The sequence below is a fragment of the Balaenoptera ricei genome, chromosome 10 (assembly GCF_028023285.1).
Source record: "Balaenoptera ricei isolate mBalRic1 chromosome 10, mBalRic1.hap2, whole genome shotgun sequence".
NCBI lineage: Eukaryota > Metazoa > Chordata > Mammalia > Artiodactyla > Balaenopteridae > Balaenoptera > Balaenoptera ricei.
The window spans coordinates 1,368,210-1,392,538 of NC_082648.1; the positions used below are offsets into that span (position 1 = coordinate 1,368,210).

General features: G+C 41.3%; 1 protein-coding gene across 5 annotated transcripts in view; it reads left to right on the forward strand.

Annotated features, from left to right (window-relative positions):
• DCP1B (decapping mRNA 1B) overlaps positions 1-24,329 on the forward strand; it is a 49,797-nt gene that overhangs the window by 13,522 nt on the left and 11,946 nt on the right. For all 5 annotated transcript variants that reach the window (XM_059935014.1, XM_059935015.1, XM_059935017.1 and 2 more), the window contains exons 4-5: positions 21,783-21,849; positions 23,948-24,083. In XM_059935014.1, coding sequence (XP_059790997.1) covers positions 21,783-21,849; positions 23,948-24,083 — 203 coding nt within the window. The remainder of the gene's footprint in view (positions 1-21,782; positions 21,850-23,947; positions 24,084-24,329) is intronic.

Here is a 24,329-nt window from a genome sequence, read left to right on the forward strand (position 1 = left end):
GGTCTCAAGAGTGTAGTTGATATTTCTTTGCTTCACCGAGTGAGTAGCCCAAGCTACACAGACAGTCTGACAGTGTGAGAAGCTAAACTCTGAGAGAAACCCAGACTTTGTGGCCTGAAGACTAGGGAGAAGGACCCCCGTGAGCTGGAGAGAGAGCTGGATGAGGAGATCCCCTAATTCTGTATGGGAACTGACATGGGTGCTGGTCTCACCCGTGAGTATCACATACATGTAACAGAGCCAAAGAAGCATAGCCGAGGCTTTGAGAACTAACCCACGGTGTAGACAACCACCCAGCTCCAGACCAACACCTGAGTGGTGTATGCACGGGGCAGACACAGGTCTGAAAATGGAGCTGACATGGGAACCGTTGCCCACAAAAGGCAGGATGGAGCGTCCTGTCTAAATCTGAACAAATCGATTGCCTTCTAAACAAAATCAACACTCTTCAGTGGGTTTTCAGAAGACTCAGAGTCTCACAACATCATCAAGATGTCCAAGATATAACACAGAATTACTACTCATACAAAGAACTGGGAAAATCTGACAACTCTCACTGGGAAAGTCAGCAGATGGCCACCCAGAGATGACCCACATGCTGGAGTTATAGGACAGTGGCTTTAAGGCTGTTATTATTACTGTGCCCTGTGAGATAGAATGGAGTCCTCAGAAATGAATGGAAAGATGGAAATTCTCAGCAGAGAAATCGTGTAAAAAAACGAAAGGGAACATTCGGAACTGAATAATAGAGTACCCAGTGAGTGGCTTTGATAGCAGAATAGAGATGGCAGGGGAAAGAAGAGTCAGTGAACTTGAAGACCCATCAATAGATATTATCCAACCTGAAGAATGTACAGGAAAAAGATTAAAAAAAAAAGCCTCACAAACCTGTGGGGCTGTAACAAAAGGTCTGAATTTGTGTCACTGGAGTCCCATAAAAGGAGAAAAAGACCGGTGTAAAAAAAGTATTTGAAGAAATAATAGCTGAAAACTTTCCAAATTTGGTGAGACACAAATGTATGGATTCAAGAAACTCAGTAAACCCCAAACAGGATAAACCCAAAGAAAACCATGCCCATAAATATCATAATCAAACTGCTGAAAAACAGACTTTAAAAAACAAACAAAAAACCTTGAAAGCAACCAGAAATGATACATATAGGAGAACAATGCCTTGAATGACTACAGATTTCTCTTGGAGTCCGGAAGACAGTGCCGAAATAAAAGAACTATCAACCTAGAATTCTGTCTCCAGTGAAAATGTTCCTTAGGAAGGGAGGTAAAATAAAGGTACTCTCAGATAAAGGAAAATCTACAGTCCTTTTTTGTCAGCAGACCTGCTCTAAAGCAAATGGTAAAAGAAGTTCTTCAGACTGAAGGGAAGTGATACCAAAGGGAGGTCGGGACCTCAGGATGAAGGAGGAGCAACAGAAGTAGTAAAAACATGGGTCAGGAGAGTAGATTTATTTTTTCTACCCTCAGATTCTTTAAAACGCAAGTGACGATCGAAGGCAAAAGTTATAGGAGGGGTTCATTGTAGGTAGATGGGACATGTGACAACTGAAAGGTTAAGGGGAAGAGGACAGGGACCTATATAGTTGTAAAGCCTTTTGTAAGGTTGTGAAAAGTTAGATATGTATAGTGTGATTCCTAGAGCAGCCACTTAAAAAAAAGAAAACAGAGAACCAATAGATGAATACTAAAAAAAATTTTACATAATCCAAAAGAAGGCAAGGAAGGAGGTGCCAACAGCAAAAAACAGGGGAGACAAACCATGGAAATGCTAATTAAAAGAAAGCCATTTGGGAGTAACATACACACACTACTATATATAAAATACATAAGCAACAAGGACCTGCTGTATATAGCACAGGGAACTATACTCAATATTCTGTAATAACCTATAATGGAAAAGAATCTGAAAAAGAATATACATATGTGTGTGTGTGTGTGTGTGTGTGTATATTCCACTTTCTATAATTGGTAGGATAAACAAAACAGCAAGGCTGTGGAAGACTTGAACAACACTGTCAACTCACTTGATGTAATTGACATTTATCGAACATTCCACCCAGCCACAGCAGAATACAGCCTCTTTGTAAGTGCTCATGGGACAGTACCCAAGGTCAACTTTATCATGGGTCATAAAAAAAAACCTTAAAATTTTTAAAGAAATGGAAATCAAACGAAGTATGCTCTCTGACCACAAAGGAATTGAACTAGAAATCAGTAACAGGAAGATATCTGGAACATCCCCAAATATTTTGAAATTAAACAACACACTTCTAAAATAACCCATGTGTCAAAGAGGGAGCAAAATTAGAAAATGAGCTGAATAAAGATGAAAATACATGTCAGATGCAACTGAAGTTGGGCTTAGGGGGAAATTTATAGCGTCAAATACTTAGGAAAGGGGAAAGGTCTCAAACGAGTAATTCAGGTTCCACCTTAAGAAACTAGAAAGAGAAGAGCAAAGTAAACCCAAAGCAAGCAGAAGGAAGGAAATCAAAAATAAGAGCAGAAATCAGTGAAATAAAAGAGAGAGTAGAGAAAATCGGTGAAACCCAAAGCTGGTTCTTTGAAAAGAGTAAAACTGATAAACCTAAACCCCTGGCCAGACTGATGAAGGGAAAAAAAGAGAGAGAGAGGGGATGCAAATGAGCGGTGTCAGGAATGAGAGCGGGGTCTCCATGGACACTGAAAGGACGAGGGAAATACTGTGAACCACCCCATGCCCATAAGTTTGACAACTTAGATGAAATGGACTAATGCCTTGAAAAACACAAATCACCAAACCGTACTCAGGAATAAATAACCTGAATAGTCCCATATCTATCAAAGAAATCAAATTTGTAGTTAAAAGCTTTCTAACAAAGAGAACTCCAGGCCCAGACAATTTCACTGGTGAATTCTACCAGACATTCAAGGAAGAAATAATACCAATTCTGCAGTCTCTTCCAGAAAATAGGAGCGGGAAGAACCCAAGTCATTTTATGAGAGCAACATTATCCTGAGACCAAAACAAGGCAAAGACATTACAAGAAAATTAAAGACCAATATCCCTGGTGAATATAAATATAAAAAATCCTCAACAAAATACTAGCAAAATAATGTTCATAGCAGCATTATTCACAAGAGCCAAAAGGTGGAAACAACTCAAATTCATTGATAGATGATTGGATGAACAAAATATGGTATATACATACATTGGAGTATTATTCAACCTTAAGAAAGAAGGGAATTCTGACACATGCTACAGCATAGATGAACCTTTAAGGTATTATGCTAAGTGAAATAAGCCAGTCACAAAAGGACAAATATTGTATGGTCCACTTACATGAGGTACCTAGAATAGTCAAATTCATAAAGACAGAATGTAGAATAGTGATTACCAGGGACTGGGGGAGGGGAGAATGGGGAGTTCTTGTTTAATGGGTACAGAGTTTTAAGTCTGGGGTGATGGAAAAAGTTCTGGAGTTGGTGGTGATGGTTGTGCAACATTGTGAATATACTTAAAGCCACGGAACTGTACACTTAGAAATAGTTAAAATAGTAAATTTCATGCTATTTAAAATTTTACCACAATAAAAGAAATATTAACAAATTGAACCACTTGCCATATAACTTGCATCTGGCTTATCCCTTCCGTACAAACCCGCTGCTAGATTTATCTTCCTAAAGCACAAGTCTGATTGTCATTTTTCTACTCAGAATCTTAAATGCCCACCAGGTAGACTTTCTCACCTGACAGTTAAGCTTGCTATAGTCGGGTCCCAGTTTACCTGTCTGGACAGGTCGATGTGACTGCTGTATACTTACCTCTGTTCTAACCAAACACAAATATGTGCTTTCCTAGAATCCTTTTAAATTTTTTATCTCTGTGCTTTTAAACATGGTCCTTTTTTTCCCTTGAATTCTTTTCCTCACCCTAACCAATCTCTACCAGATACATTCTACTCATATTTCAAAAGCAACCGAAACTTGACATCTCCCTGGTGTTGTCATCCTCTGTCTCTAGTTCTGACTTCTCACTGCAGCATATACCTCTCCCATGCTGGCTTTCCTAGTGTTTATTGACCACTTGCCTGTTGATGCTGATTCTGTGCTGGGTTGGGGGAGTTCAGTAATGAATAAGACACATCCCTTCCCTCTGATAGTTTGCTATCCTAGCACAAAAGACAGATTTACAAATATATATGTTCACAATAATATGCTAAATGCTGAGCTAGAACAACAGGCACTTCATAGTACTTACGTTTTACCGTATATATAATATTTGTCCTAGTTTCTCTATCAGAGCACAAGCCCCTTCAAGGCAAGGTATCTCTCTACTTCCCTTCAGCACTTAAATCCTTGCATTAAGTGTGTACAGTTAAATATTTGCAATGAGTTGTTTTTTATTAGGTTTCTTTATTCAAGGCAACCAATAAAGCTTAACCAAAATTTTCACTACTGTATCTTCAGTCTTTTTTCTTTGGGGGCATAAGCCAACCAACAATAAGCAAAACCTTAAACACCGTGTGGTTCCTGGGTAGAAAATACTAAATAATTTTAGCAGCCTACAGAGGAATTACTCTGCTCCTCAAGGCTGATTTTATACAGATATTAGTTGCATTTACCTAAAAGTTCCTAGAAATATAATAATTGCAAGTTGTGAGAATACCATATATCCTCATCCTGAGAAATTTAATAGTTCTAGGAAAGGATATATAATGTGGGAAAACGTCAATTTCATCTCTGTGAAAACTTTATAAAACTAAGTTCTACAAAACATTTTATAGAATATTTCTTTCAAATTGATTTACTTTTATCGAGCTATTCTGATTTGATATTTAAGAAGTTTGTTTACTACTACCAAGTTGGTATTTTAATTATGTTACAGGAACAGAGATCATGTCCCTGTTTTGCAGTGGCCCTGCTAAACCATGGCCGTGTGGTTTAAACAGTAAGGCTTATGCTCTAGTTATTTTATCTGAGAATTAAATAATAAATCCTTTTTTTTCATTTTTTGTAGAAGCAACTAAAATGTAACTCCTTATTGAAAATGTTTAAAAACAGGTAGTATCACCAAACACTAGATTTGAATAGAATCTTATGAACATTTACCATAAAAGAAAAAAAAATGATAAATTGTACCTCATCAAAAGTAAACTTCCGGACTTCCCTGGTGGCTCAGTGGTTAAGAATCCACCTGCCATGCCACGGAGCAACTAAGCCTGTGCGCCACAACTACTGAGCCTGCTAGAGCCTGCAAGCCACAGCTACTGAGCCTGCACGCCCCAACTACTGAAGCCCGAGTGCCTAGAGCCCGTGCTCTGCAACAAGAGAAGCCACCGCAATGAGAAGCCCATGCACCACAACAAAGAGTAGCCCCCACTCACTGCAACTAGAGAAAGCCGTGAGCAGCAACAAAGACCCAACACAGCCAAAATAAATAAATAAATTTATTAAAAAAATAAAAGTAAACTTCCATCAAATTAAAAACGTCTGTTCTATACCTACAGGTGTATTACCTTTAGGAAAATGAAAATGCAAACCACAGACTGGGAAAAAACATTCACTGTACACACACATGCGTGCGCACACACATCTGACATAGTACTTATATCCAGAATATATAAATAACTCTTAGAACTCAGGAAGATAAGCAATCCAGTTTAAAAATTGGCAAAATATGTAACAGATGCTTTACAAAAGAAGATACACAGATAGCCAGTAAAGAGATGTTCAGTGTACTCATCAGGGACTTCCACGTCGTTGTGTCCAGCAGAAGTTATCCGTGTGTATTGTGCAGTACACCATAGGATCAGTACATTGCAGTCTACTAATCCATTCTCCATTGATGGTATCTGAGTTATTTCTGGTCTTGAACTATCGTGAGTAAAGTTGCCATGAACATTCTGGCTCATGTGTTTTGGTGGATATATGCACTTATTTGTTTGGGGTTTATACAAACACCTCATGTACAGTGTAGGGGTTTGTATAGCTCTGTGGATACTGCTGGACAGTTTTCTAAAGTTGCGCCCATTTATACTCCCTGCAGTGATGTATGAAAATCCATTGTTCCATATCCTTGTCAACACTGGATATTGTTACTCCTTTTAATTTGAGCTGTTCTGGGAGTTCTCAAATGATATCTCACTGTGGTTTTAATTTGCATTTTGCCATAACTGTGTTGAGCACTTTCTCGTATGCTTATTGGACATTGGAGGGATATGTAAATTAAAACAAGCATGAGAACACCACATAATTTACTAGAATGGTTAAATTTAAAAGACTGACATTACTGGGGACTTCCCTGGTAGTGCAGTGGTTGGGACTCGTGCTCCCAATGCAGGGGGCCCGGGTTCAATCCCTGGCTGGGGAACTGGATCCCACATGCATGCCGCAACTGAGAGTTCACATGCCGCCACTAAGGAGCCCATGAGCTGCAACTAAGGAGCCTGCCTGCCCCAACTAAGGAGCCCGCCTGCCACAACTAAGGAACCAGCAAGCCTCAACTAAGGAGCTCGTGAGCCACAACTACAGGAGCCTGCCTGCTGCAACTAAGATCTGGTGCAACCAAATAAATAAATAAATAAAAGACTGGCATTACCAAGTTTTAATGAGGATGTGGAGCACCTGAAGCTCTCATACATTGCTGGTAGGAGGAAAACATGGTGCAGCCCCTTTGGAGAATTGTTTGGCAATTTCTTATATACTTAAACATAATTATCATATGACCCAGCAAGTTCCACTTACAGGTATTTACTTAAGAGAAGTGAAAACATATGTTCACACAAATACTTTTACACAAATTCTCATTGTAATTTTATTCATTATAGGATAATAGCAGTGAGAAAATCAAATTTGCAAATAAAGATAGGTCATAATTTGGAAGCAACATTGCTCACTAAGAATGCATTTTGTTAAACGTTTGCTCTTGCATTATACTACCATTAATGAGTTGGTTATTGATTACCTAGACTATGAAGAAAGCAGTGGCATGAGTAATAGATTACAGGCCCCTTGTGGGCAGAGACCACATATTGTATTTTATTTGTATTCTGTGGTACCAAATAAACACAGAAAATGAACAGATCTGGATAAGAAATAGAGAGGTACAATGTACTTAAAGTAAATCCCCAATTCTTCAATTTGTTAATGAGGTGTATCACATTGATTTGACTTGTAGAAATTGAAGAATAAAAACATTATGGTTGGGACTTCCCTGGTGGCACAGCAGTTAAGAATCCACCTGCCAATGCAGGGGACACGGGTTCAATCCCTGGTTTGGGAAGATGCCACATGCCACAGAGCAACTAAGCCCGTGAGCCACAACTACTGAGCCCGCGTGCCACAACTACGGAAGCCCTCAAGCCTAGAGCCCGTGCTCCGCAACAAGAGAAGCCACCGCAATGAGAAGGCTGCACACCGCAACGAAGAGTAGCCCCCGCTCACCACAACTAGAGAAAGCCCACATGCAGCAACAGACCCAACACAGCCAAAAATAAATAAATAAATTTATTTTTAGAAAAAAACATTACAGTCATCTCAATAGATGCAGAAAAGGCTTTTGACAAAATTCAACATCCATTTATGATAAAGACTTTCCAGAAAGTTGGTATAGAGAGAACTGAACAGAATAAAGGCCATATATGATAAGCCCACAGCCAACGTCATACTCAGCAGTGAAAAGCTGAAAGCATTTCCTCTAAGATCAGGAACACAACAAGGATGCCCACTCTCACCACTTTTATTCAACACAGTATCGGAAGTCCTAGCCATAGCAATCAGACAAGAAAAAGAAATAAAGGGAATCCAAACTGGAAAGGAATAAGTAAAACTGTCACTGCAGATGACGTGATACTATACAAAGAAAATCCTAAAGACACCACCAAAAAAAAACTACTAGAGTCCATCAGTGAATTCAGTAAAGTTGCAGAATAAGATACAAAATTAATATACAGAAATCTGTTGCACTATACACTAACAACAAGCTGTCAGAAAGAGAAGTTAAGGAAACAATCACATCAAAAAGAATAAAATACCTAGGAATAAACCTCCTAAGGAGGTAAAAGAACTGTACTCGGAAAACTGTAAGACACTGATGAAAGAAATTGAAAACAACAGAAACAGATGGCAAGATACACTGTGTTCGTGGATTGGAAAAAATAATATTGTTAAAATGCCCATACTACCCAAGGCAGTCTACAGATTCAATGCAATCCCTATCAAAATACCAATGGCATTTTTACAGAACTAGAAGAAATAATTTTTAAATTTGTATGGAAATACAAAAGACCCCAAATAGCCAAAACAATCTTGAGAAAGAAGAACAGAGCTGGAGGAATCATGCTCCCTGGCTTCAGACTTTACTACAAAGCTACAGTAATCAAAACATTATGGTGCTGGCACAAAGACAGACACATAGATCAATGGAACAGGATAGAAATCTCAGAAATAAACCCAAGCACTTAACGGTCAATTAATCTATGACAAAGGAGGTGAGAATATACAATGGAGAAAAGACAGTCTCTTTAATAAGTGGTCCTGGGAAAACTGGACAGCTACATGTAAAAGTATGAAATTAGAACATTCTCTAACATCATATACAAAAACAAACTCAAAATGGATTAAAGACCTAAATGTAAGACTAGAAACCTTAAAGCTCCTAGAGAAAAATAATGGGCAGAACACTCTTTGACATAAATCATAGAAACATTTTTTTAGATCTGTTTCCTAAGGCAAAGGAAACAAAAGCAAAAATAGACAAATGGAACCTAACTCAACTGAAAAGCTTTTGCACAGGAAAAGAAACCATCAACAAAACAAAAAGGCAGACTACTGAATGGGAGAAAATATTCGCAAATGGTATGGCTAATAAGGGGTCAATATCTAAAATATATAAACAGTTCATACAACTTTCCTTGATAGAAAACCAACAACTTGATTAAAAATGGACAGAAGGCCTGAATAGACATTTTTCCAAAGAAGACATACGGATGGCCAAGATGTACATGAAAAGATGCTCAACATTGTCACTCGTCAGAGAAATGCAAATCAAAACCATGGTGAGATATCACCTCACACCTGTCTGAATGGCTATTATCAAAAAGACAAGAGATAAGTGTTGGTGAGGATGTGGAGAAAAGGGAACCCTTTGTGCACTATTGGTGGGAATGTAAATTTGTGCAGCCAATGTGGAAAATATTATAGAGGTTTCTCAAAAAACTAAAAAATAAACTATGGTATGACCCAGCAGTTCCACCTCTGGGTATATATCTAAAGGAAACAAAAACACTAATTTGAAACGATACACACCCCCCAATGTTCATGGCAGCATTACTTACAGTAGCCAAGATACGGAGGCAACCCAAGTGTTCATCAGCAGATGACTGGATAAAGAAGATGTGGTGTTTTATATATGTGTATACATATAAATATAAATATAAATATAAATATATATATATATATATATACACACACACACACACACACACACACACACACCACACACACACACACACACACACACACACACAATGGAATATTACTCGGCCTTAAAAAAGAATGAAATCTTGCCATTTGCAGCAACATGGATGGATTTAGAGGGCATTTTGCTAAGTGAAATAAGTCAGACAGAGAAAGAAAAATACTGTATGATATCACTTACATTTGGAATCTACAAAATAAAACTAGTGAGTATAACAAAACAGAAACCGACTCACAGATACAGAGAACAAACTAGTGGTTACCAGTGGGGAGAGGGAAAGGGGGAGGGGCAAGATAGGAGTAGGGGATTAAGAGGTACAAACTACTATGTATAAAATAAATAAGCCATAAGGATATATTATACAGTGCAGGGAATATGCCAATATTTTATAATAAGTATAAATGGAGTATAACCTTTAAAAATTGTGAATCACTATGTTGTACACCTGAAACTTATGTAATATTATAAATCAACTATACCCCAATTTTAAAAAGTGGACCCATCCTGTAAGTACTCACTTTTAAAAAAAATTTTATTGGAGTATAGTTGATTTACAATGTTGTGTTAGTTTTAGGTGTACAGCAAAGTGAATCAGTTATACATATACATATATCCACTCCTTTAGATTCTTTTCCCATATAGGCCATTACAGAGTATTGAGTAGAGTTCCTTGTGCTAGACAGTAGGTCCTTATTAGTTATCTATTTTATATATAGTAGTGTGTATATGTCAGTCCTAGTCTCCCAATTTATCTCTCCCCCCCTTACCCTCTGGTAGCCATAAGTTTGTTTTCTACATCTGTTACTCTATTTCTGTTTTGTAGATAAGATCATTTGTACCCTTTTTTTAGATTCCACATATAAGCGATATCATATGATATTTGTCTTTCTCTGAGTTAAGTACTCACTTTTGGTCTCTCACTCAGTGTAACAACCTTGAGATTCATTCATGTTTATATATCAATAGTTCTTTCCTTTTTATTAATGAGTAATATTTCATGGTTGTTTATTCATTCACCTGTTGATGGCATTTTGGTTGTTTCCAGCTTGGGGCTATCATAAGTAGAACTGCTATGAACATTTATTTTAAAACGCGGGTAATAAAATGTAAAATAGATAGCTAGTGGGAAGAAGCCACATAGCACAGGGCGATCAGCTCGGTGCTTTGTGACCACCTAGAGGGGTGGGATAGGGAGGGTGGGAGGGAGACGCAAGAGGGAGGGGATATGGGGATGTATATATATGTATAGCTGATTCACTTTGTTATACTCCAGTAAAGATGTTAAAAAAAAAAAAAAAGCTGGTAATAACCCAAATGTCCATAATAAGTAAATGGATGAACAAATTGGGTAGATTCATACAGTGGAATCCTACTTAGCAATAAAAAGGAATGAGCTCCTGATATATTCAACAACGTGAATCTCAAAAACATTATGCTAAGCAAAAGAAGCCATTCACCAAAAATGTATATACCGTTTGATCCCATTTCTGTGAAGTCTAAGAAAAACGCAAAACTAATCTATCCTGATAGAAGTCAGAAAATGGTTGTCTCTGCTGGAGTTGGTGGTAGAAGTGGTGCAGGTGTTGACTGAAAAAGAGTGATGAAAATATTTTATATCTTGTTTTGGGTGATTGGTTATATGAGAGTTTATTGTCAGAGCTCATTGAACACAATGCTTTAAGTTCTGTTAAATATTACTATATTTAAATATATCATTTAAGCAATAATATATAAAGTACTTCTCAGTTTTGAAAAGTAGGCATAAGTGAGCCTTATAAAAGAAGACGTTAAGGAAATCAGTATTCAAGTGTAACTTGTTACTCTCTTCTTTATCCTGGTGTTTCTTATCTACTCTTTTCATCTAACCCTGATCTCCTCTTCTAAGTTGATGAGATGTGATGCTAACTTTTCTCATGTTTGTATCTTGCTTCCTCAAATTAAAATACAACAACCTTAATAAAACACATCTTCAGGACTTTAAACCAACATGATACCAAAGCCTATTGTGTAACTTGACTTCAGCTGAAAGTTTTAAGTAATCTGAGGTGATGGGAACGGTTTATTTTGCATTTCTAGTTTTCAGATCGTTAGAAAGACCCTGCCCCCTTTCCTCTGGCCTGGGACATCTGCTTTCTCCATGTGTTTCTGAGAGGAAAGGTTTCCTTTTGCTACAAATATGAAAACCTACACAACTTAATGTTTTCCTGAGTAGAAGGATTTAACTTTCCACTTCTTTCTTAAGAGTCAATTTTTTTTTAAAGTCAATTTTCCTTTCCTTAGTCTACAGTCCTTTCCCTAGAACAGTATGTATAGGAAACAGTAAGATTTAAAATATAACCATAGGTCTCTTCTTGACGGCTCTTACAGAACATATTAGGAGGTGTATGCTTTAATTTCTTCCAAAGCTCCAGTTGAAATGTACCTATACATACCCATAAAAAATAATAGCAGTGAGAAAGTCAAATTTGCAAACAAAGAGGTCGTAATTTGGAAGCAGCATTACTCATTAAGAATGCATTTTGTGAAACGTTTGCTCTTGCATTATGCTACCATTAATGAGTTGGTTATTGATTACCTAGACTATGCAGAAAGCGGTGGCATGAGTAAGTAATACATTACAGGCCCCTTGTGGGCAGAGACCACATCTTACATTTTATTTGTATTCTGTGGTACCAAATAAACACAGAAAATGAACAGATCTGCATAAGAAACAGATAGGTACAGTGTACTTAAAGTAATTCCCAAATCATTTATGTATTAATTCTAGAGTTGTTATTTACGTACATAGGTCTGATGTTTTTGTCCAGCTTTGAAGATGTTCTGCTTGGGGTGATCGAGAAAGAGCCACAAAGTTGCCCAGCTTTCCCAAAATTCCTCCCTCTCCCCGAGTTCATGATAGAGACTGAAACAAAAATTCCACCTCAAGCGCCTGGAGCCGTGGCCGAAGCTGAGCGCGTGGCCAAGGACGCACAGGGTTCCCTGTGCTGTCACCCTCTCCTTGGCTTCAGGCCGCCGCGAGGAGTAAAAGCTCTTGCAGTCCAACAAATTCTAAGACCTTGAGACTTTATCATCTGTTATCTTAACCTTGGAATCAGTTCAAGCAATTATTACAAAAGCAATTTGAAAGGTTAAAAGTGTCCCCCGTGTAAATTTATTACTAAGGAAATGAAAGCCAAGTTATCTGCCCACAGATAATTGCGAGTTTATTTTTCTATTTCAAGATATTTGCTGGTATGCTGATAGCCTCAAATAGTCGTTCTTAACCTTTTGGGGTCACAGACCCCTTTGAGAATCTGATAAGCTTCCTGCCTGCCTGCCCCCCTTCCCCACTCCCTCAAATATGTCTTCTTTTCCTGCTGTGTGCCAGGCATTGGTTTGGGGGGGCTATGCTTTGTACCGCCCCACCTCCAAAAACGTCTGTCTGCACATGTGCACACCATTTCACATACAATTTTAGGGTTTGTAGATTGAACTCCTGAAGCCCTCCTAGAGTCCAAAAATATCTTAAAAGTAATTGAATGGCTAAAAATACTTGACACTCTTGCTAGACAGAATCTTAGTCTTTGCAGGAATAACAACAGAGTGTCCTTCAGTTCAGGACCTGCGCAGGGAGACAAGATCCTTAAACTCCTTCAGATCACATGGGTGTGGGGTAGGAGACGAGGAATTTGACATTTCACTCCAGTCAGAACAGGTGGCCTGTGCCTGATCGGCAGGCTGGTTCCTGTGGTGAGAGCAGCGGCTAGGGGCGGCCTTCAGGGGTGCTCTACCACCTCAGTCTGTGCTTCTTAGAAAGGAGGAATTTTAAAATTACACTGTGGTCACCGCATCTGTGTCTGTAAGCCTCCTTTGCCATTCTAACTGAAAAACTGACCTATTTTCTACAAACCATTGCTCAGGAGCTGATGTGTTTTCATATGTGATAAAGGGCTGCACATCTGCGGGGACATGAGTGATGACACCTGTCACTCTGACCTTAAACCCAGAATTGCTTTTCTGTTCTCTCATCAGTATTCAGCTCATGCTGAAACGAAGAGATCTAAACTCTAAAGGAGACTGTTTATCTAAAGAACTGGCATTCTGGCAATTCAAGAAGGCTCTGAAAAGCCTCATGGAAAGCAAACTCTCACTTTGGGTTTTTGTGTTTCTGTGTGTTGCGTTGTGATACCTGACAGCTCCTTGGAGCACACACGCTCTCCGGGTCCACAGTGCCGCCCTCGCCCGGACCGCGCGGTCCACACGGCCTTCACACGTCACCCTTTAGGGTTAGGGGACTCACTGCAGATAGGACCTTGACACGGAAAAGCTGTCATCTCGGAACTTACTTAACTTAGCGATCTGGCATGCGTAGATGAGGAGGACCATGTGACAGCGTCACATAAGGTGATGTACAGACACGATGTGAGAGTGAAATTAAGGAGAGGTCACTTTTATTTTATCCTGAACCATAGAGACTTAACGTTCTCGACTTTACCGAGGAAACATCTGCATCGTAATGCTATTTGGATTCATGCACTTCATTTGTGGTTTGGAGATGACTGTATTTTATCATTTGTTTTTGAGAGCCCAGCTTGACATGCTGGAAGTCTAAATCTTGGCAGAGAAAAACTGGATTCCAAACATTTTCTGAAATGCTTAACGAGTGAAGCATCTTTTAGTTTGCCTAACACAGAGCCCTGCGTGTGGCTGCATTGAGTGTTCGTGTCTGTTCTCTTAGAGTCTATTTTTTATGTTACTGATTTTTGTCCAGTAATCACTTCGTAGTTTCAAATAATCGATTTAAAACTATTGGGTTATTACTTCTTAACCCACAGAAGGACAAATTATAATTTTTTCATGTTCTTATGGGTTTTGGAGAAAGAAAACAATTTTAGGCAAGAACTGGTGTTAGAATTATCCTCTATTCAGCCTTAGAGCTCTACTTTAATAGTAGAACCAAACCATGATTCAACTATTTATAACAGAAAGGCCTTTGGGAAAAGTGGAGTCTGCTACTTCCACAATTATAGATTAAGGTCAAAATGAAAAAAGTACAGAAACTTGGGCTTCCCTGGTGGCGCAGTGGTTGAGAGTCTGCCTGCCAATGCAGGGGACACGGGTTCGAGCCCTGGTCTGGGAAGATCCCACATGCCGCGGAGCGGCTGGGCCCGTGAGCCACAATAACTGAGCCTGCGCGTCTGGAGCCTGTGCTCCGCAACAAGAGAGGCCGCGATGGTGAGAGGCCCGCGCACCGCGATGAAGAGTGGCCCCCGCTTGCCACAACTAGAGAAAGCCCTCGCACAGAAACGAAGACCCAACACAGCCATAAAAATTAATTAATTAATTAATTAAAAAAAAAAAAAGTACAGAAAGTCCGACTCACTTTCTCCCAATCACGAAGTAGCATTAGGGTCCCTTTTGCTAAACCACTGCCGTGTAAAATCTTAGAAATTTTTCAGTGATCATGTATTTTTATAGTTAGTGTACTTCAGCGAAGCTATTCCTATAACTAGTAAACACTTGATTAAATAACCTGATTCAAATATGAGGAAGTCTGTTTGTCATTGGAACAAGTTTTTGACCTATAGAAATACTCTGTTTTATGTTTACCTTAAACATATATTTCTCAGAAACTACAGTTCTCTGAGACAAGACTTATTTTGCTATATTGAGATTCACTCCAGGTAACACATTTTCAGTGTGTTGCTGGAATAATTGACATTGCATATCAGTCTTATGTTTTTAAGATAATTTAGGTACTTGTATGTGTAAGCTTCAGAGTACTATCATCAGACATGACTGGAATACGAATAAGTGTGTTTTCTGCCAGATCAAAGTACTGTTACTCATACTCTGAAGAGAAATGCACGTGATTTTTGCAGATTAATTGCATTCTTTGAGCTCTTAGTTGCCGATGCCTGACAGGTACTCCATCAGGAAGACTGGTCTCTGGTAGCATTGTTAGAATAATAAACACACAGAAAATGAGAACGTCAGTGCCCACACAGCGCTGGATCAATAGAATGTACAGTCCTAAGGAGCTGATGACAAAGTCCCATCAACATAACTTATGCCTAAGATTATCAGATGTTTGAAGCAAATTCTGAGTGAGGTCAGGAGAATAAAAGGGATGACGTCAGGAAACCCTGTGCTGTGAGCCCCGGGCAAGTTGTAGTCGGTCCCTGGGGAGGACCTAGCACATCTAGACTGTGACGTTTAGTAAAACCAGAATAGTGGCAACCATCACGTAAGATGGTACAAGATCCTGACGTCTTGGATTTCAGCTCAACTCAGCAAATACCTGTTGAACGTGCCACTTGCTGGTCATTATGCATTCAAGTCCCGCCCTCCAGGAGCTCAGGTCTAGTGGGGGAGCAGTTCGGTAAACACTTAGTTATGACATATGCTTTTTTTTTTTTAAGTCCAAGGATGTGTGAAAAAGTATGAGAGCAAAGAAACACTTGAGACTGTTTCCCCCTAGAGGAGTCTTGAAGGACAAGGGCTCAGGGAAGGAAGACACCTCAGGAGCCCACGCTTGTTATTTGACTCCTGGGAGATTTGGGGATTAACCAGCAAGATATGGGCAAACGAAAATATAAGTTTAAATGACCAACAAAACAGAATCAGTTGTTCCTATTTATTTTTATTATTACCTGCGACTTTTTCTGCTTCTTAATTTTTTTTTAATGTTTATTCACTCTGTTAAATCTCCTAGACTAAAGCAACTTTCCCCTGAAATAAATAAAATTAGGGAGTTAGTATATAATGGAGAAGATCCCACGTGACCTTTCATGAACCTGAGGGCAGTAGCAGACTTTAAGATTTCCATTTTGGGAGGATAAAGCCCTCTGTGGAGACTTGGAAGGTCTAACGACATAACATGCATTTGTTAGAAATGAAAACTTTTTTGAAAGATAAATCCATCTTTTTCTTCGGAGATAATAAATTCTCATTTATAGTTGGAGATTAATATTAATTTGATCCAAATTAGTGCAATGCTCTAGTACAGAGGCTGCTTCTGCTACTGTTTATGGCATTAACTTTGTAAGGAAGTTAATTTATTTAGCAAGAGGGAGGCTGTTCTTACTTCACAGTATTTGTTTAGGTTTTCTGCTGTTTCCCCCAAAATGTTCATGAGTATTAGTCACGCGTAAAAGAGAAGCTGCTTCCCATCTGCTGTGAACCTTCCAGTATTTGGAGATCATGGGACCACTGATTTGTGAGGTGCAGTTAAACTATGTCACATGAAAAGAACCAGACCAGGGGCCAAAGATAACAATGCTATGTAGACTCTCGGGGGCCAGCGAAGGTTTTGTTTTACAAGGTCGTGTCCGTGTTTGGTCAGTGAGGCTGAGGCAGAAGGTGAATGAAAGAACGTTACTTTAAAGGCATTAAAGAACATGCCGGAGGAATGCATTTTTGGTGCAAAGCGTTCCGAATGGGGTAGAAGTACCGGGTCAGCACAGAGCAGCCAGGCGCAGCCTCTTTCCCTCCCAGCTGTGGATGCCAAAGCTGGCCTCGCATCCCCCGCCCTCGGATACCCCGCTTCTCGCATGCCCTTCCTCCTCCCTCCCTCCCTCCCTTCCATCCTTCCTTGGGACCTTTTGAGAGTTCACATGAACCTTAGGTTAAGCAAGGTGGGTTCGCATCTCTTATAACCGAGCCTACAAATCATTCAAACATGAAAATTGTTTTCACACTTTACGTATTTCGTTTGTAAGGCTGGGGGAGGGGCGTATTTTGTGGAAACAGATTGAACCAGGAAACATGACTGTGGCCATGAGAGAGAGAACACCCTCCTCACTAGAGAAGAAAGTGTTTGAACCACACACCTGCGCCTAACCTCCAGCTCTGACATTTCATGCCTTTCACCGTCTAATTGCTTAACTACCTTGCGATCTTTCGGTAGGATAGTAGCTGTGTGTGTGTGCTTACAACCAAATGCCAGTCACCAGTCACCATCCGTGGGGTTGAGCTACAAAAACTGGAACGGGGTAAATGGCACAAGGAATTCTGTATTCGAGCAGAGTCTCAAAAACAAGTGTCTACACCAAACATGTGATCACATGTTCTTGGTCCTTCCACTGGGATTATTATTCCACTCGTTTGAGAAAGACTTCATGAAAAGAATGGGGTTTGAAGGAATTTGGAGATTTTTGGCTTATCCTTAAGTGCCCAGAAGAGGTTTGTGTAATTTACACTGCCAGGTTTCCATGGCTTTCCTAGTGAACAGAGAGAACTTAAATGCCTTCTTTGCTGCCTACTGACTAAAAAAAAATATATTTCCTCTCCTTCTGAGAGAAATTACTGAGATTATTTTTAAAGAGAGTGAGGGCGGGATGGGTTGGGGAGCGGGGAGGAGAGCATTACCGAGTCAGACACCCTTATCCTGCCTACATAACTTCACCTATGCAGTTATGTCTTATCTGCTTCCTAACTGTATGGAGATAGGCCTTGTATTTTAAAGTTGCACAAATAGTAGCATGAGTATTGCTAAAAGATTTCAAGCCGAGGCTTCCCTGGTGGCGCAGTGGTTAAGAATCCACCTGCCAATGCAGGGGACACGGGTTTGAGCCCTGGTCCGGGAAGATCCCACATGCCGCGGAGCAACTAAGCCTGTGCGCCACAACTACTGAGCCTGAGCTCTAGAGCCCGCGAGCCACAACTACTGAGACCATGTGCTGCAACTACTGAAGCCCGCACGCCTAGAGCCCGTGCTCCGCAACAAGAGAAGCCACCGCAATGAGAAGCCCGTGCACCGCAACAAAGAGTAGCCCCCGGTCGCCACAACTAGAGAAAGCCCGCGCCCAGCAACGAAGACCCAACGCAGCCAAAAATAAAATAAATAAATAAAATAATTAAAAAAAAAAAATTATAGTAATTAAAAAAAAAAGATTGCAAGCCACCTTCATGATTTGGAGTTGAAAGGTATTTGAAGTCAAATATGGAACAAATGACAAATGTCTTAAAAGAAGAGATTTATAGAAATATTTGTTAAAACATAAACTAGAGAGGTAAATCCCCAGAGAACTTCCAGAATGAACTCATACACCATGCTAATGAGAATCAGAGGTTTCCTAATGAAGGCGCATCAAGGACATTTGCCGTTCCCTCTGTGACCCTCTCAACTAGCCTCTTAAAATTTGATCAACTTTGGATTTTGCTGCTAGAGACATTCAAAAAGAAGAAAATATTTGTATCGAATACCATCAGCTTGCTCTCTCTCATGTCTGTTGTACCTACAATATTCAGACACGAAATCTAACATGGAAATTTTGCTTTCCTAATCTTTCTTGCAGAATTAAGAGGGAAATAGAAGATGCTAATAGCTGGTGTTTTAACAGATATGACCAGGCGATGGTACATTGCCTGTTGCCTCAAACATTGCTTTTTTCAACCCCAAATCTCCAAAGCATGATGTAAACCAGGACAGGGCAATTTTAGGCAGAATTTCACAGCTCTGCTATTGAAGTCCTGTGTTCATCAACAGGAAGAAGATTGCCCCCAAACGTGTTCTTAGCGCGGGGAGTCACATGTGGGCATCATTAGGCAGTTCAGGGTCTTCCTATTCTTTTCTCCACTGTGGGGTTTCTTACCTCCAAGAGTGATGTAGGAACAGCTGAGCTGAGCCTCACGCACCACAGTGCCCTTAAAGCCCACCTGGATCTCGGCGGGGCGGCTGGGCAGCGGCCGGTACCCAGGCGTGGTGGGTGGGAGGAAGGCTCGCAGCATGGCGGGTCCCGGGGCACTCAGAACATCTCTGCTGGTCCCGTCTCGGCGCTCCGCGAGGCTGTGCCCCGTGTCAGGTGACGGCGATCCCTCCAAGTTTGAGAATGCCAGAACCACGCCACCTTCTCCGGTCCTTTTCAACCTGGCCTTCTTCTTTCTTCCCTGCGGCGCCCGCTGCCCGCCCAGGCCGGCCTCGCCCCGTGGCCACCCAGGAAAACTGGGGGTGAGACGTGAGGGTTCTGTCCACCCATCAGCACCTCACCTCCCTGACGGTGACAGGCTCTGGTTTGCATGGTCACCACCAGCTGCTCCAGTGCCCCTCGTTCAGGACAGAGATAGGCTCGTCCCGGCTGGGAACGTGCGCCTGAGAGGCGGGAGCCGCGGTGGAATGTGGCCCTCTCTGTGAAACTATTTTAAGGAGAAAAAGTTAGGCCCAGTTCTACTCGTTATCTTGCCTTGCTCTCAGGAGCCAGGACTGTTGGTAAATCTGTTTCTCCTCCTTGACTATTTAAATTGTACATTCAAACTGCATATTAACTGGGGTGAAAAGAACTGTTTCAAAATGACCCCATTTTAATTTTAGAGTCACGTCGCTTTAGAGATAAACGGTCAGGTCCTAAGGAAATCTCCACAACGTCTCAGTGAGGCTGCAGACCCAGCCTTCCCTTCCTCCCCTGCAACACCTGAAAGATGTGTTCACAGTATCTTCCCCCTGCATCTGCATTTCAGTTTCTCGTAGTAATAACATCGTCAAACCACTTTTCTATTTATACCAGCAGTTTCCTTGGCATCCAGTCCTTATGAGAACCTAGTTCCTTATGTCAAATGCCACAAATGTGTAACATCCCCCAAAAGTGGCACCCAAAATATTTCTACTTATATGTTCTACTGAAGAGACACAAATGGCTGTTCTTCCCCTGCTAGTGGGCTTCGAATTTCTTAGTTGTGTGTTTCTCTCCCCTGTTACCTCTTTCCTGCTTTGATAATTTTGGAAAATTCCATCTCCTAGGAAAGGAGGTTTTCACTCTAACCAAAGAATAGAGCAGGATCCTGGTTTTGTAACGAGGATTAAAGCCTCCAAAACATACAACGTCTTCAGATTTTTTAGTCGCTGAATGTCGGTGATCCAATCCACTCTCGCTCAGGGGAGCACAGAGCAGGTGGGTCGGCGTGTGGGAAGCTGTTGGGGCAGCTGGCGCTGGGGATTAGGGTTGATGGACCGGGAACAGCCTGGAATCAAGTTCTCAGAGACTCGCTTAATGATCTTGAGATGAAAGAATTTCTTTTTGATATTAAGGCTCTCAGCGCATAGGCTTTAGAACTCAGACGTCTTTTTTCCAGAGTATCCATGTATCAAAGAGGAGTATGTGTGTGTATTTCTAAGAGGACACAATGGTTCCATCAAGAAAAAGCTGCCCCCCTCCCCCTGCACACGCAGGTAAGATAAAGATTCCTGGTGCACGCATCACACAAGGAGTTGACGCCATTGCCCCCTATTGGCAAGTTGATAGTTCAAATTTATAGGGTCCTTTTAAAGACATCTGCTTAACACAGCACTAAAACGACATCTCCTGTACCCTTTGATTTCTGAATATTGACTAACAAGAAGCAGAAACGCCCACCAAGTCATTGGTCAGGTGAGTGGGGGGAAAAGTTGTCAAAATATCACAGCTGTTTTAATGACCAAATTATATTCATATAATTAAATATTTTGTAAGTTTAAATTTTAAAAATAATTTCTTTTAAAAATATGTTGGTTTTCATTGCCCTGTCATAACATGGCAGCTATTTCAGTGAAGTTTTTTTTAACATGTATATATAGTTAGTGTATTGTTTATATGATTAATACCACCAGATCCTCAACTAGATATTTATAAATGTATTTTGGACCTGTTTAGCCTTTGCTATAAAAATGACCTAGACAGGCACATATTAAGGTATACAATTTGTTTGAAAATTGTTAAATCAATCAATAGCAGCTATATTATGCCACATTGTTCTTTCACTACTAAATCATTCAGTCAGAGTTGTACCTCATCTTTCAACAGTTGTAAATATTACGTGCAGACACTTTGGAGTCGGAGATTTATTACTGAATTTTGTTTTTCCTGCACCGTGTCCTCACTTAGGGCTTTCAAAGCCAATCTTGCAGTTACTAACACCTTCCTGGGAGAAGGGGAAGGGAGGGAGGCTTCCAGGCCTAATTTGTGCTTCAGGTTTCCGATACTTAACAAAGAAGATGGAGTGTGTGTGAGTGTGTGCCGGGCCTGTGGCGGCAGTGATGTTTCAGAGCTGGAGCTTAGAGTCGAGGCTCGTTTTCAGTCTGTTCATGCATTTAAGAAGCATTCGCCACGTGCCTGTTGTGTTCAGGTGCTGTATTTTTAAGGACAACATACTTCAGTGTGTGTCTGTGTGTGTGTGCACATGTGTGTGTTCTCTGTGGGCCTAAAAAGCCCCAGTGCGAGGTTTTCAAGCTTGAACTCCAGTGGCTGGTTTCATTTATTCAAGAAGTATGTATTTCCCTCAAGATGGAAAGTGAATTTCTTTCCATTTTGTAGTTTTGAAGATGCTCATAATTGGTTTGATGTGTTTTTTGCAGTGTCCATTTATGGAATTTGGTTTTACGACAAGGAAGAATGCCAAAGAATTGCAGAGCTTATGAAAAAGTAAGTGCTGCGGGCTGAGTATTTGTCAGGACCTGGTGCTTTGTATTTCTAAGTGTACGTAGCTACACTGTAATCTAAACAGGGCACGTCTCTGACTGCAGTCCTTTTCACCATGGTTAGGAACACATTCACTATTACTTAATAAATGAAAAATAAACATAAATGACAATGTTTTACATTTCCACTAGGTAAGATTTATTATGTAGAAGGGTTCCCCTCATTTTTTTTCTGCACGTGTGAAGAATCTGTAATATGAATTTTTCCAGATGGCAGTTTTCCTTAATATTATCCTCCTTTGTAAATTAGCAGCTTTTTCCCTTGAAAAGTTATCAGTATATCTCAGTGAAGAGAACATTCAGAGCCCTTCTAAAAGGCTGCCCCAGATTCTCTGGGGTGCCCACATCCTTCCTGCCCTGAAGTCTGCCCGTGGGGCTCAGACCTCCCTCCCTTCTGACCCTGCGAGGGCTTCGGAGAGTCTGTATTTTCAGTTCCTTTGGGAGTATCTGAGCTATAATACTAGTTTAGTGATCAGTAGACAGCCCCTCTCTCTGTCTCTCTCTCTCTCTCTGTTACTAGTCTCTTTTTTTGTTAATCTCACGAGGCCCTGTGATTCACCCCAGTCTGCACTGGGGGAAACTGAAATGACTGTCTGCCTGTCCCGCTCTTGCCCCCCTGAGGACCCTGAGAGGAGGCCCAGGTCAGCGTGCTGTCTTCTCTGGGATCCATCAACCCCTTTCACCGGTTCTTGAGCCCCAGGCCTGCTCACTGGGAGGCAGTTATTTCCCTGCGCTTATGCAGATGGTTTAGAGCCTCAGAAGGAAATGAGTTTCCTGCACGTGCTGGATCTGACCCAGGACTGGACTCGGCCGAACACAGGGTCTGGCCGCCACCAGTGCAGATTCGACAGAGCAGCTCCGTCTGCAAAAGAACCATTTTTCAATTTTAAATCCCGGGTCAAGGAAATGGCTAAAAAGTGACCCCAAAATATGGAATGTGGGGAGTACTTTTTTATAAATAAGATTGATTTCTGAAAAGCCTAGCTTGTGAGAGCCAATTTCAGGTAACCGGCTCAAGCTGCAGGTGGTGATTAAGTGTGTTCAAACTGGTATTTTCCACCATAACAGCAAGTTCCTAGAACACCCATGTTATTGTAAACTGTGCAATGGATGATAATAGCAGGATTTCATGCAGATTAAAAAACACCCTGTTGCCCAGCCAAGAGGCCGCGTAAAGATTGTCAGATTCCCCGGTGATTCCTTCGCAGCTGGGGCTGGGAACTGATCGCTGGTGAGCAACAAGCCGCCGATGTGTGTGGATTCCCTGCCTGTCCTCACTTAGAACTGAACGTCTCACTGAGTCCTCAGGTCTCCTTCCCCGTAAACTTCGCGGCAATTATGAAGGCGCGTGAGCTGCGGTCAGAGCCCACGCGGGGAGCAGTATTCCTCTCAGCCTCGCTGTAGCACGGAGGAGCGATCTGGCCTCCCTTCTGTGTTGTTTTCAGGAAAACAGAAGGCGCTGCTCACTGCTCTGTTTTCGTACCCCTCTCCTGGGGTGGAATCTTCGCTCTGTTTCTAAACCACAGGATTCGAGGGGCTGGAATCAGTCGCGCTTTGACTTCAAGGCCCTTTGGAACCAGGGGCAGACGCCCGATTTGCCATGCGGTTTGCCCAGGGTTTGAGAACCCTAAATTGGGTTTCCTCAGCGACACATGAGTCCTTTCTACTGCTCTCAGTGAGGAGTTGGCACACTTTTTCTGAGAAAGACCAGTAGTGAATACTTTCGGCCTTGCAAGGCTAACCGGTCTCCATCCCAGCTGCTCAGCCCTGCCCTGGCTGTGTGACAGCTGCCACAGGCCATGCGTCATTAACTTTCTGTACAAAACAGCCCCGGGCGGGGGTGGCCCACCCCACTCTAGAGGTGTACGTGTGGTCAGTGTACTCAGGACCTCAACTCCCATTTTTCTTCTTTCGGTTCCAGCAGTCTTATGTCTAACATGATTATAACAAGATAAAAACAACTGGGTGAGAACTGGATAGTTGCAAAAACCGGTTGTGTTGAATTGGCTTTTCTGGTGTGGATTTCCCTTCTGATTTTCTAGCCTCGCTCAGTACGAGCAGTTGAAAGCCCACCGTGGAGCGGTAGTGGGAGCGTCCCCCGTGAGCCTCAGCTCGGGAGAGGGCAAGGAGGCAGACATCTTGCGCATGCTCTCCAAGGCCAAGGACGAATACACAAAGGTGAGTCCTGTCTCCCTGTGATGCATACTTGCTTAAGTTCCACGGTGGGGACCTGCGCACTGAGACGGACTTGGTGCCGTTCCTTCCGTCAAACAAAAGTGCAGGAGAAATGCAATCTTTATTGGCTTTTAGTAGGCTGAAGACTGTTTGCTTTTAAGTGGATTCAAAGGCAGCCCGAGAAATCAGTAACCTTCGTATATACAAATAGTCTCCAATAAGAAGACCCCATTGACAGTAGCAACAAAT